This window comes from Canis lupus, chromosome 23 (assembly GCF_011100685.1).
Source record: "Canis lupus familiaris isolate Mischka breed German Shepherd chromosome 23, alternate assembly UU_Cfam_GSD_1.0, whole genome shotgun sequence".
NCBI classification, from domain to species: Eukaryota; Metazoa; Chordata; class Mammalia; order Carnivora; family Canidae; genus Canis; species Canis lupus.
The window spans coordinates 19,935,802-19,948,743 of record NC_049244.1 but is presented as its reverse complement, the minus strand read 5'-3'; the positions used below and the strand labels follow the sequence as shown (position 1 = coordinate 19,948,743).

The window sequence follows — 12,942 nt, the reverse complement described above, 5'->3', positions numbered from 1 at the left end:
CTACTTAAGTTGGTTGCAGTTGCTTACATGGTCATCCTAGTGTATTCCACCCATCTCTTTCTTTTCTCTAAAATATTAACTCAGAACCATCTTGTTTACCTAAAACAGGCACCACAGAAAATGACACATCAATTATCATGCCTAAGTCCGTTATTCATCATTAAATGTCATCCATCAGGGAGTAACATCCCACACATAATTAATAGGTAGGTGAAGATTCTCTTAAGATTACTGAATATATTTGACAACATCACATGCTAACTAGTTCTCCCAGAGAACTTAACCATTTCCTGCTCTCCTAATTTCTGTGTTTCTATCTTTTTCTTTTTTCATGCTTACCAAATAAGCCACATGCTGGCCAAAGATGCACTGCTAAGGATAATGCACATGTAGTACAAGTTTTGTTACCAGGAATGAATGCTAAATTGATGTCAGTATTTGGTTCTGTCTAGAAGAAAACATGAGAAACACAACCCTGGTAGCCACAACTGCTCCTTTGTGAATTGCATCTGCAAATTATCACAAGTGACTGTTCACCCCAGAAAACAATTAAGACCCATGTTGATATGGTATAATTCAAGGGTGATATGTTTTCCCTAGCTCTTACATGCTCAGATGTATTATTTTTTAGACTAATAAACTATGCTGCCACTTCATCAAGCATATTATTATGAAAGCAAACTCCATCTGTTTGTTCAACAAAGACTTGGAGTTTTTTTCAGTTGATGTTTGGCAATGTCTGCTTACTTGCCACGTATTATCTTGCATGTAAAATAGGTGGACATTGTCAAATATTACTAACATTTCTCAACCTTTTTTGTTAGCAGCTTCATTAAGATATAACACACATACCATGTGACTCAATGGCTTTTTCTATATTCATAGAGTTGTGAAATTACCACCACAATCAATTTTGGAATATTTTCATCATCCCCCAAAGAAACCCAGTACCTTTAGAGGACACTCCCATTCCTCCTATCCCTTTCACCACGCCCCCCACCCGAGGCAACCACTAATCTATGTTTCGTTTCTTTTTTTTTTTTTATGTTTCATTTATACAGATCTGTCTATTTTAGATATTTCATACAAATGAAATGACACATTTTATGGTCTTTTGTGCCTGGCTTTTAAGTTAGCATAATGTTTTCAAGGTTTATCCATGTTGTAGCTTAACATTAATTTAAAAAATCTGATTCTCAGAGGGATTTGGTGCATGGAAGGGGAAAGTTGTGTATATTTACGCTAGAAATCATGCAACAGGCAGTAAGCTTGGTTTCCTGGTTTGCAATGGATTCAAGGCTTTCCTATATATGAGTAAAATCAGAAGGCTGTCTAGTTTAATTCTCTTGAATGGATTACAATATCATCTCAGATCCTAGGAGAAGAAACACTGGCACCTCTTATCACCTTGGCAAACACAATGCTTAGGGACTAGAACATAAGGCAGATTGATCTTGACGGTAGATGTAAAGTAGAAGGTGCTACCTAGGAAGGCAGATCTTGTAGAAGGGTGAGGAGCTGAATTCAGAAACCATTTCCAATCTGGCCAATCTTACCTTTGGTATAGGATCTCTTACCAAGCAAAACTATCTAAAAGAACCAGTGGTTATTACTGGTGTTGGGAACACTTTGGTCAGTTCAGAGAGGTCCATGTTGCTGATTCATCTTGCAGAACTATCAACTTAGAGCCATCAAAGAATTTCGAATAGTTTGGGTTACGATATCAGATAAGACTACGTATTAGTACCCTTAAGGAAGCTAAATAATTACCATGTTTAGTCATTCTTTCAATTTTATATTGAACTTTCTCAATTCATCCCACAGCTCAGACTCTTCTGGTTTAAGCTCCCCCTGCCCTCAGCACCTTCTTCCCTATGTCATTTTTTTATATATGTAAAAAGACTGGCTCATCTTTTAGTCTTTTCCTAAAATACTAATGCTGTTTCCTTTTACATTTAATTCTTAGTATTAGGTACCAAGTTTGGCATCATGTTAATTTCAACTCTCTGGAAAACACTATATTAATCCATCCATCCATTCATCCAGCTAGCCAGCTATTAATTTATTTAACAAACATACATAGCCCTAATGTGTAAGACACTGGGTACAAACCTGAAACTGTATTAACTTGAAAGATACTCTTTTATTGCTGTCTGCTAATTTCCAGCAGAGCTGCCCCAGAGGCTCCCGTTTCACCAAATTTTTCCTCAGAACAGCAATCATCTTTCCACATTCCTAGTACCCTCATGGAATCACTGAGCATCTTTGTTTTCCACCTTACCTCTGGCTGGCTAGGCTCTTGCTGCTGGGGGACAGAAGGCATGGAGTCCCAAGTCTTAGAACTCTAAAACACAGGAGGTAGTAGAGGACAAGGAAAGCAGAAGGAGGACTAGATCAGAGGTGTTAATTCAGAAAAGAGGAGAGGACATGATGACAAGGGACTCTGGATTTCCACCATCTGGAAGTCTTAGGGGCAGAAAAGGGGGCAAAGCAAGTTTCAGACTATTTCTTCTGACTGAAAAATTTCTGAAACTAAAATATATTCATTTTACGGTTAAGTTTGGGCATAAAACATTCATACACAAGTCACTAGCTAAACTTCCTCATCCCTGTCCCCGTAGACTCAGGTTTTTAGTAGCTGACACAACCTTTCAATCCAGAATTAGAACTAAACCACTTGAAGATGCACATCACTAGGAAAGGGAATAGATTGGTATAATGAGTTTCAGTCAAAATTTTAATCAAGGGGCACACACAGTGGCAATCCACAGTGTTTGGATTGCAGAGTGTTTACAGATCTCAGCCAACTTTTAAAACCAGAACATTTGTGGTGATTTCCTGCTTCATGTGAAAAATCAGAAGATCTTGCAGTACTGAGCTCAAATTCTCAGAGGGTGACAAGTCTAACTGAACTGAGAAGGGCATCCCATCTTCTAAGAAAAAAAATACACTTTCTAGTTTGCTACAGTCTACACGACTCCCTATTGTACCTCAACTCTGCAGCTAAATGTCAGTTGTCATTTATGCTTATCCTTCGATTATGTTTTTATAGGCAAAGAAATATTTCACAGGTTTTTAATTTTTGTCAAAAGTGGGAAGACAGAAGTAATTCAAAGAAAAGGAGAGAAAATATATTTCTTTATGAGAGAAAAATATTTTTATCATATAACATACACACAATATGTATGTTACTTGAAAAGTTTAAATTAAGCAGTCCTAATGAAACAGCTGTGTTTTTAATCCATATCAGCTCTCTGGCATGTGTAGGCTTTGGAGTTTTAGAACTCTGGTACTAATGAGGTCTTTTCCTGCTTTAAAAGAGGGAATGGGGGAGTGGGGGTGGAATCCCTGGGTGGCTTGGCGGTTCACACCTGCCTTTGGCGTGATCCTGGAGTCCAGGGATAGAGTCCCATTTCGGGCTCCTGGCATGGAGCCTGCTTCTCCCTCTGCCTGTGTCTCTGCCTCTCTCTCTCATGAATAAATGAATAAAATCTTAAAAAAAAATAAAAGAGGGAATGGGTTGGAAAGCAGGAAGGTAAAGTATTTTAGAAGACTGGAGAAGGGGAGGGGACCAGGAAAGGTCACCAGAAATGGGTACTAGTTGCCTCTGATTTTGCTCTGAGAGTTTTATGGCATTGTGCTTACATGGAAGTTCCCACAATTATTTCAGATCCTGCATGTTTGAGAAAAAAATGGTTGCCTTTTCTTTATCTGAAAATCCATTCAGAATGAGATTCAGCGTTATAGCTCTGAAAATATGCGCTATCAGCTCTTCAGACTGATATTTAATGAAGGGGAATGAGCAGCTGCATTTGTCATCAGGATACCATCATTATTGTTATAGCTCTGTTGGTCTGTCTGCAGGTATACCCTGCAGTCATAATAGATGTGCACTTCAGAGCACGAAGTAAAGGAGGTGATTGCCCTTATGGTGCTTATGATCCAGATGGAGTTTACCTAAATAAGCTGGTGATGAAGATGATGATAGATAATGAAGAGAACCCAAATCAAGACTATAGGAATGATGTATAACACATATATGTAAGTAGTATGTTGCATTACTCTGCAGTAGTATGTTGCATACTTTGGAACAACTCAGTATACAAAAATCTAGACTTTTCAATAGGAAAACTGATGAGGGATTTTCACATTACAAAAAGATCCCCTACTTTAGATGTTCTCTAAATATGATGTTCTTTTCTTTTATTTATTTATTTATTTTTTTTATGATGTTCTTTTAATGCAGTGGTTCTCAACCAGGGGTAATTTCACCCCAGAGGGACATGTGGCAGTATCTGGACACATGGTTAGTCAAAGCAGGGTGGGAGCAGTTGTGTGCTACTGGAATATAGTGCACAGAAGCAAGGAAGGCTGCTAGGCATCCACAAGGCACAGGTCAGCCCCCACAACAATCATCTGACCCCAAAAGTCCATAGTGCCAAGGTTGAGAAACTCTGGTCTAATATACATTATATAAAAACATTTAAAGATGGTGTACACAAATGATTCAGCACTATTGTAGAAAACAAGGGATACCTGCCCTTTTTTTAAAAATTATTTATGATAGTCACACACAGAGAGAGAGAGAGAGAGAGGCAGAGACACAGAGGGAGAAGCAGGCTCCATGCACTGGGAGCCCGACGTGGGATTCGATCCCGGGTCTCCAGGATTGCGCCCTGGGCCAAAGGCAGGCGCCAAACCGCTGCGCCACCCAGGGATCCCGGATACCTGCCTTTGAAGCCAGGGTCAGTCGGGAGCCAGGGTGTTGGAGAGAATGTGGTGCTGGTTAAATAGAAGCTGGTGGGTTCTGAGCTGAGTTAGTGACTTGAGGTGATGCAGGCTGAGAATGGCAGGGCACATGCTGGGGTATAGCTGACAGTGGCTGGTAGCTGGAAAAAGTATCACTAGTTCAGGGAAGTATGGCAGAGAGAGGAGTACATGGAGAAACTGGCCAAGATTTCTGGAAAACAGAGTGCGGTGTGGGCAGAAGTACAAAGCCAGAATCAAAACTTCCCTTTAGAGCAGGGAAGCCAGAATCTTCCCTGTGGGTAGGAGATAGTTGGTGGAGTTAGTGTTTGATCTAACAGGGCATGGAAGAGGGTTTGAAACTTAGAGGAGGAGCCCTGTGGTGGGTGCAGAGGGCAGGGAATCACAGCCACTGAGTGGCTAGAAGCAGAAGGCTTTGAGAAGGGGGATGACCATGGAGAGAAGACACCGCAACACCGCAGGAAGTATCTGTAGATGAGGAAAGAGGAGTGGGGTAACCACTCAAAAGCACACGTCTCCAGCAGAACAGGAAATTCTCTAAAGCAGCTTAGTACAGTACAGAGGGACCTGAGATGAGGGTGGTACCAAGGACAGCGCACGGACGCCCAGCAGTCGTGAGGATCTGGAAAAGGAAGAATAGACACTAAGTGAGCACTGGTACTTAGTATCAGTACAAGAAGATGGGGTCATAAAAGCTAGACCAGAACAGATGGTAGAGTGGAAGGCAATGGAACCTCAGGCCAATGCACCTGAATGCTGAGACCTAAGAAAAAAGCTTTGAGTTTGTGGGAAAGTATTCATTGAGGGATGCAGGGGGGCGGACATGAGCCCCATGTGTAGGAAATAAACAGCACCAACAATCTTTCACAAGCCTGTCAGTCATCTGACTTCAGTTTCTCAACATGCCTTGAACTGCAGCTATTAACTTTCTTTGTGAGGAACTGGCAGTGGGTGGTCTAGGATGAGGTTAGGCATCCAGTGAGATTTCTGAAGGACGAGCCTTTGACAAGGCCGATAATTAATCCTCGGAAAAGAAAGGACAAAGGACAGAAGAGTCAGCTCCTGCTTTTGTCTGCACTTGGACTAGGTTTGGAAACTACAACTGTTCCTTACTTTGCTTCCAGTTCTAGATACTGAGAGCAGGAACTTTTAACCTCTTCCACAGCAAATGTGTTTTGTATTTTAAAACATGGTTCTATTGTTTTCTGGAGTGGTATTGTCTCTTAATAGTATATGGGTTGGGCCGTGCCTAATTTGAAATCCTAACCTTACATCAGCGTCCCTACAATTACATAAGCATTACAGAAAAATCTGCAGTTGCATTAACTTGTCAAGTATTATATTTTAAAGATAGGATGTCTGCAACACTTAGTGCATTGGGTGGACTAATCTTATGTGTTTAAATTAAACAAATTCAACTAGAGAGGGAGAGAGAGAGGCAGAAAGAGAAAGCCTGGGGGAGAGAGAGGTAAAGGGGAGGTGGGGGTGGGGCAGGGGAGACAGGAGAAAGAGGGGCAGGAAGCGAAGGAGAGGTAAGTGTTGAGAAAGAAATTGAAATAGTGTGCAATCATCTCATCCTCAGCTTTGTGGCTGGGAGTGATTATGTGGTTGGGAGACTCATGAATCTTCCCTTTTTTATGGTTTTCTTCCTGCCTGCCTCTCCAGAGACTGAGTGTGATTCCAGGGCTTAAGGGTACCTGTTTCTCATGGAACATTTTTTTTCTGAGCAGACTTTGGAACTGCCTCATGTCGACTCTACTATATAGCAACCCTTCCTTAACTTTGAAAGAGGCCAAGGAAATTCTAATTAGAGATCATATTTCTTTGGGGCTTAACTCTTCTTTTTAATCCAGTCCTCTTGATGTGGGCCACTTCAAACATCCCTCAATTTAATTTCCATTTCTAATGTTTACATGATTATTCACATACATGAAATGAAGAAAGGTTTAGATTCCTGTCCCTGAGACAAAGGGGCAACGAAGAGAGATTCAGAAAGGACGGTTCTAGGTGCAGTTCCTGCTTTGGTTATTAATGTTTCTTTCTGCAACACTAACAATGTGGCTTTAGAACAAGAATGTGTGCAATCAAAACCAAAACTGAACAGAACAAAAACACTCCATCTCCTTGACCCGGACTCAAAAAGTCCAGGAGTTTTTTATTCTCTTGGACATAAAAATGAACTCTGATGCAAACATACTACATATAGGTGCAATTTCTATAAAGATGGCACATGGAAATGTTAAGCAAAGAATCTGGTGGACAGGGGTTGCACAGGACAGACACTCTAGGGAATGATTCTATTTAAATAGACCCAGAGACTGACCAGCAAAACTGTGCAGGTCAGCCAGACTCAGGCTGTTTGGGGGACTCTGGAATGTAACTGGAATTTCTGGTGGAAACAACCAGTGACCTACACACCACCACCTACCTCCAAGCAAAAGAAAAAAGGAAAGAAAAAGATACTGACTTTTAACTATGATGAAACCATGGTCACAAGGGAGAGGAACCAATTCCCCTCCCCTCTGGCTGACTTCCAAACCTACTCTTTCCTTCCTCCTGAGCTGGGGGCTTAGGTGAAGTGAGTGGTCAGAACTGGCTGTGATGACTGATTTTTAACCTGACAAAGTAAGGCCATGTTACTTGAAAGACAAAAATAAGGAGCTCATATCCTCTGAGTGATTGCTAGGGTTCTTATTATTTGTCCCTAACTTTTAAAAATGAAAACTGTGTCTTCTCATATTCTATATGAAAAATAAAACAGACGTTACATTCTGCATTTCAGCCTTCTTCAAAATGTAAATGATATTGGCTCTGCTCCCCAGTCTAATTCTTGGAATTTTAGTTTAAATTTGATTTAATGAACTGAATTCTGCCGTTTTCTTCGTTCATGCCCTCAATGCTTCAGGAACTCGCTTGGCTACAGACGTAAAAACACACAAGAAACAACACAAAGAGAACTAAAATCATTCTAATGTCTACCATTAAGATAACTAGTCTTGACATTGGATTCTGTAGTCTTCCTTTATTTCATCTATGTGTACTGACAGTACATTTTTTTTTACAAGCATTATGATCATTTTCTAAATACTAGAAAATTCCAATTAAGGGCTAAAGAATAAGCCATCTTTAAAAAAAACAATGACAAAGTTAAGACAGCTGTACTATGGAAGAGTTTATAGCGTCGTAGTGACAGCGACAAATCCAGATGAAACAATTACGAATTTCATGAAAACAGATAAAAATCCAATCGGAATAATGAGGTCTGCCCCACTGAACACCTGTTTAGAGTCTTAATTTTGCCTTAAGGAGATACTACTGATGTCCTCCAACAACAACAAAAATCAATAATGGATCAATATGGATAAACGTGTTGGGTACAACCTTTTGTCCAAAGAGACAGTTAACAGCTGGGTTTAGTTTTACTGGGATTTACTTAGAGACTTGTAACAGTAAATAATGGCGCATTTAAGAATATTTGCCTGCTTTGATTTAGTGAGTTTGGCAGGTGGCAGTGGCCTTTCAATGGCATATGGCTTTGGGAAATTACATCAATATATGCATACAATGTGTCTTAGCCTCTAGTTCAAGCGGCAAATTAATTAGCAAAGAATCTGGTTTAACGTTTTATGAGCAAATATTCTCCAGCCTGCTTGAAGAAGATATCGTGTAAAGACAAAAGAACAAAAGAGTAAAAGAGCCTGAAAAGTTTTGCAGGAATTTTTAAGAATAGCAGAATGCCTCAATAGAGAGGCAGGCACCAATATTGTCTTGAGGTCCCACAACACTGTGAAATGCACATCCAGGAATGTCTAATGAGGCAATGTTAACTTCTTCTTTTCAAAGATAAATTACTTATAAGTATAATATTAAATGAAACAGAAAGCACACATTCAGCCTATCTCAAATATTCCCATTAGAGGACTTCTGTAGTGTCCCCATGTGATAAATGAGAAATTCTGATACCCTTCAAGAGGATGTGAAACTAGAGGAAAATGCAGACAAATTACTCTAAATATGTTTTCTGCTATAATTCCCTTTATATTTCATATTTGGAAGTTGGAGAACAGGACAGAAAATTCAAACATAGTATATGGTAAAAACTAAACAGGAATTTGAGGGTTTTTTTTTTTTTTTAGGCTTTGTTTTCAAAACAGGCTACTTTTAATTACAGAGTCACATTAAGAAAAACAAATAATTTTTATAGGAACCACAATCAACCAAGCCACATTGTTTTAAGATAATTTCATGGAGAAATTGACCTTTGAGGATCAAAGGGCATCATATTTTTGCAAATTACAGAAACCTGTAAATTTGGTTTCCTATGCAATATCCTGTAGATAGTACACAGAAAAAAAAGAGTTTATGGCATATTTAAGAATAGAATAGAATTTAAGCTATTTCCAAAGTATCTGGCAGATGCTACTGAGTTTCCTGTGTACTACCTGCTTATTTACTTTATTTTATTTTTTGGTATACAAGAAATTTTCCATTGATAGAAAATTACACAGCACTGTAAAGCTACAGTGTCTATTAAGATAAATGGATTTGCACTTGTTTTCACTTAGCATATTTTGAAGGGTATTTTACTTACTTTCATATAGAGAATTCATTTAACATGATTCCAGACACATAATACTTTAGGGACAAAATGGAATTAGAAAGCATATTAGTTCCTTTTTGAGTTTTACATTCTTATAGCTTAATATGGTCATGAGTAGATTCTTCACAGCTTACATGGATCAGTAAACATATCAAGATGAACAATTATAAAACCTAATATATCAACAGTATACGATCATTAAAAATCACTAAAATATTTTATTAATGAACTTTTAATATGAAATATCAAGAAAAAGTCAAATGAGTTTTTAATTTGAACCTGAACTGGGGAGAATTATCCCACTTCAAAAGCCACAGTGCCTATCCACCAAGGGGAAGCCTTTTACATATTTTCTTTAGCACAGAAACTGACCTTATTCACTTTAGGCAATACACACAATCTATCATCTATCTATCTATCTATCATCTATCTATCTATCTATCTATCTATCTATCTATCTATCTATCTATCTAAATATGTATACACACACACACACACACACACACACAGCTTAAAAAGTCAGCTCAATCCAGCTCTCATATATGCTTAAAAAAAAGTGCTTGGAAATCTTTATTGCTCACGGACCCCTTTCAATCACCTAGCAACCTCTCTCTTTACTGCTGTTTTTAATTTCAAACAGCGCTTAAAGTCAAAGATTTGACAAAGCTGATGCAAACTGTAACTTTAAAACACAACAGAAACAAACACGGAAACTTTTAACAAATTTAGTAAAATGGTCCCTACCTTTTTTGTGAGAGTACGATGGCGACTGCACTTGAGAAAAAGTAGGCTTTTCTTCAGTGAAATACTCAGGTTGGCTGTATTGATTCAGGGCCATGTCCAAGTCAGAGTCCTTGCTTTTCAGCATGTTTCCAGGGTAACTACAGGTATAAGGCTGATTCACTGCCCAGGCCTGTTCCATATATATGTTGTTACTGGGCACAGCCTGAGCGTTGCAACCACTGTAACCCGGACTATCTTCGAAATACGTGTAATAATCAGTGGCCTGCATGTAGCAATTGCTGCCGGCAGCTGGGTGCACTTCATATACTTCTTGCATACAGTAGTTCATTCTGTTACCCTGGCTCAGTGTCTACTTTACATATACACACACTCTACACATGCATTCACCAGCCCCATACACCCTGAGAGCTGGGCATATACGCCGAGAAGTGTCCATCCATACGCATGAAATGAAAAGGAAAGATGAATAAACACCACCACCACACAGCAACCCCAGCCTGCTTTACTTTGGAATAGCACCCGATGTACTAAAATCCTATTTAGATTGAGCTGTCTTTTGGGCTCTCCTGCCATTCAAACATATTGGAAAGCAGATTTCTATCAAAGGGTCTTAAGCTGAGAACGCAGCTAATTCCTGGGGTAGATGGCATGCAGGTAGGGATGACCATCACCCCGCTGGAAGAGTAACAGCAAGAATGCTCCTGTTCCTCTGAATCTGGGAAGATTCATTTTATATGCCATTTTTTAACCCCTTTTAACGTGATTAGAAAATGATTACTCATTGCGATGTCATGTGGCTTGACAACTTAAGCATGAAACATTGTAAAGACATCTTAGACAATATCCTTGGATACGCAGAAAATCCTAAAATCAATAATCCGGTTTATTAGCATGACCCAGAGAAAATCCCAGTAGTAACGAGCCTGATGACTGACTCCAAAACATTAATCTAGTCATGCAAATGTTGGTGGTTAAATCTGTTGAATGTTACTGATTCCAACCATCCTCCTAATGACACACAGGTTCCACAGGTTTTAGCAACATGCCAAGGAAAGGAAAGCCACTTCTGAAAACACCACTGGTGTCTGTGAGTTCTGTTTTGTTCCTTGCAGCTGATAATTTTCTACATCATTAGCACTAATCTACATGAGACCTAAAGCTTAATTTAGCTTTGCTCATTCGGTTTTTATGTTTTCTTTATAAGCACACGAGGGAGAGTATATGTGCTGGTACGCTTTCATGAAGAATTCCCTCTCTTACGGCAGTTCCCCCTCCGTTTGTGCTTAACGGCACTCTTAGAGGTAGTTTGTGGGAAACAGTGTACATTCACCATTTTCTTCTAATCAAATCTGCTTTTGGGTTCATTTTTAAGTTTAAATGTGATTTAAGTAGTATTCATGTGCTTGAGGTTTAAAGACAGTGACCTTCTAAAGAGGGAAAAGCATTTTCCATATGAATCACCATATCTTTTAACTAAGATGTGAACAAATATCAAATTAGACCCTAACTGCTTGCTAAGATGATTACTAAGGGGTGGATAAGCACGTGTATGTCCACTATATGCACGTGTTCTAGATCATGATTCAGTAAGGGCCAAAGCTGCTTTCTTTGAAGCTAGGGGTTCTTTCTCTTTCTTCCAGAGACTTAGTTGGTAGGACTGGGACTCAGGGGGTGACATTTACATTTGGGTTCCTGCTGGCCCATGAGTGTGTGACCTTGTTGGTATTTCCCTCCTAAGGGGCCACAGACAATGTAATATTATAATACTCAACAGTGAAACCTGCTCTTTGGATATGAAACTCTAGTCAACTACAACACAGGATTCTAGAACACGGATATATGACTGGAGGGAGGACGGTAGAAATGACAGTCATTCAACAAACACCTATGCAGTGTCTGTTAAGTGCAAAGCAGTGGGGTGGTGGGAGCAGAGATGGCTGTTCCAAAAGTCAATCCAGCCCCTGCCGCTAAGTAGCTCAGTAGTACGTGTATTCAATACTGAGCCAGTGGGCCACTGACATGTAAGGGAGTCTTTAAGTGCTAATAATTTAATTTTTTTAAAAGATTTTATTTATTTGAAAGAGAGAGAAAGAACAAGCAAGGGGAGGGGCAGAGGGAGAGGGATGAGCAGACTCCCTGCCAGGCTGGAAGACAGACGTGGGGCTCAATCCCAGGACCCTGGGATCATGACCTGAGCCAAAGTCAGACTCTTAACCCGACCAAGCCACCCAGGCACCCCGAGGGCTGATGATTTTGTAAACATAGTCAAGGAGCCACTGTTCCAAGGGAAGAGAACAAGAAACAGATGAGGCAAAATAAGGGAAGGAATCCAGGTAGACCCCGTGGATGTTTAGTAATAAGACTCCTCAAAAAACTACAACTGAACTGTTAAGACAAGTAAAGGGATTTTCTCCAGATTGGTACATTTGAATCAGGAAAATGAACTACAACATCCCAGGCAGCAGGAAAGTGATCCTAAGAAGTAATGAACATAGCTAACATTTTAATAGTGTTTTTACTCTCTGATTACTCTTCAAACGAATAAAAGATTAGTTCGCAAATGTTTTTAAGAACACATACACATAACATTACAATTAACATTTTCTCCCTACTGAAAATGTCAAAACATTTCATTGGAAGCAGTGACTATTTTCTGAAAACCCTGGGAAAAAGGATACAGGCCTTATGTTTTTTGTCTGATTTCATTTATTTATCTCAAATTTCCCCAAGCTAATCTGAAAATTAACCTTTCAATAAAGTAGTTTTCTTTCCTGGCAAACACACATGTTCTGAGGCCTCTTTTTCTGGTTAGGAGCTTCATGACGGATCCC

General features: G+C 39.5%; 1 protein-coding gene across 14 annotated transcripts in view; it reads right to left on the bottom strand.

Annotated features, from left to right (window-relative positions):
* THRB (thyroid hormone receptor beta) overlaps positions 1–12,942 on the bottom strand; it is a 371,451-nt gene that overhangs the window by 39,584 nt on the left and 318,925 nt on the right. The window contains exon 1 of one of the 14 annotated variants that reach the window (XM_038570692.1): positions 10,112–10,454. The exons of the other annotated variants lie outside the window; for them this stretch is intronic. Within the exon in view, the coding sequence (XP_038426620.1) occupies positions 10,112–10,439 (328 nt within the window). The 5' untranslated portion in view covers positions 10,440–10,454. Of the gene's footprint in view, positions 1–10,111; positions 10,455–12,942 lie in introns of those variants that run through there. 14 annotated transcript variants of the gene reach the window in all.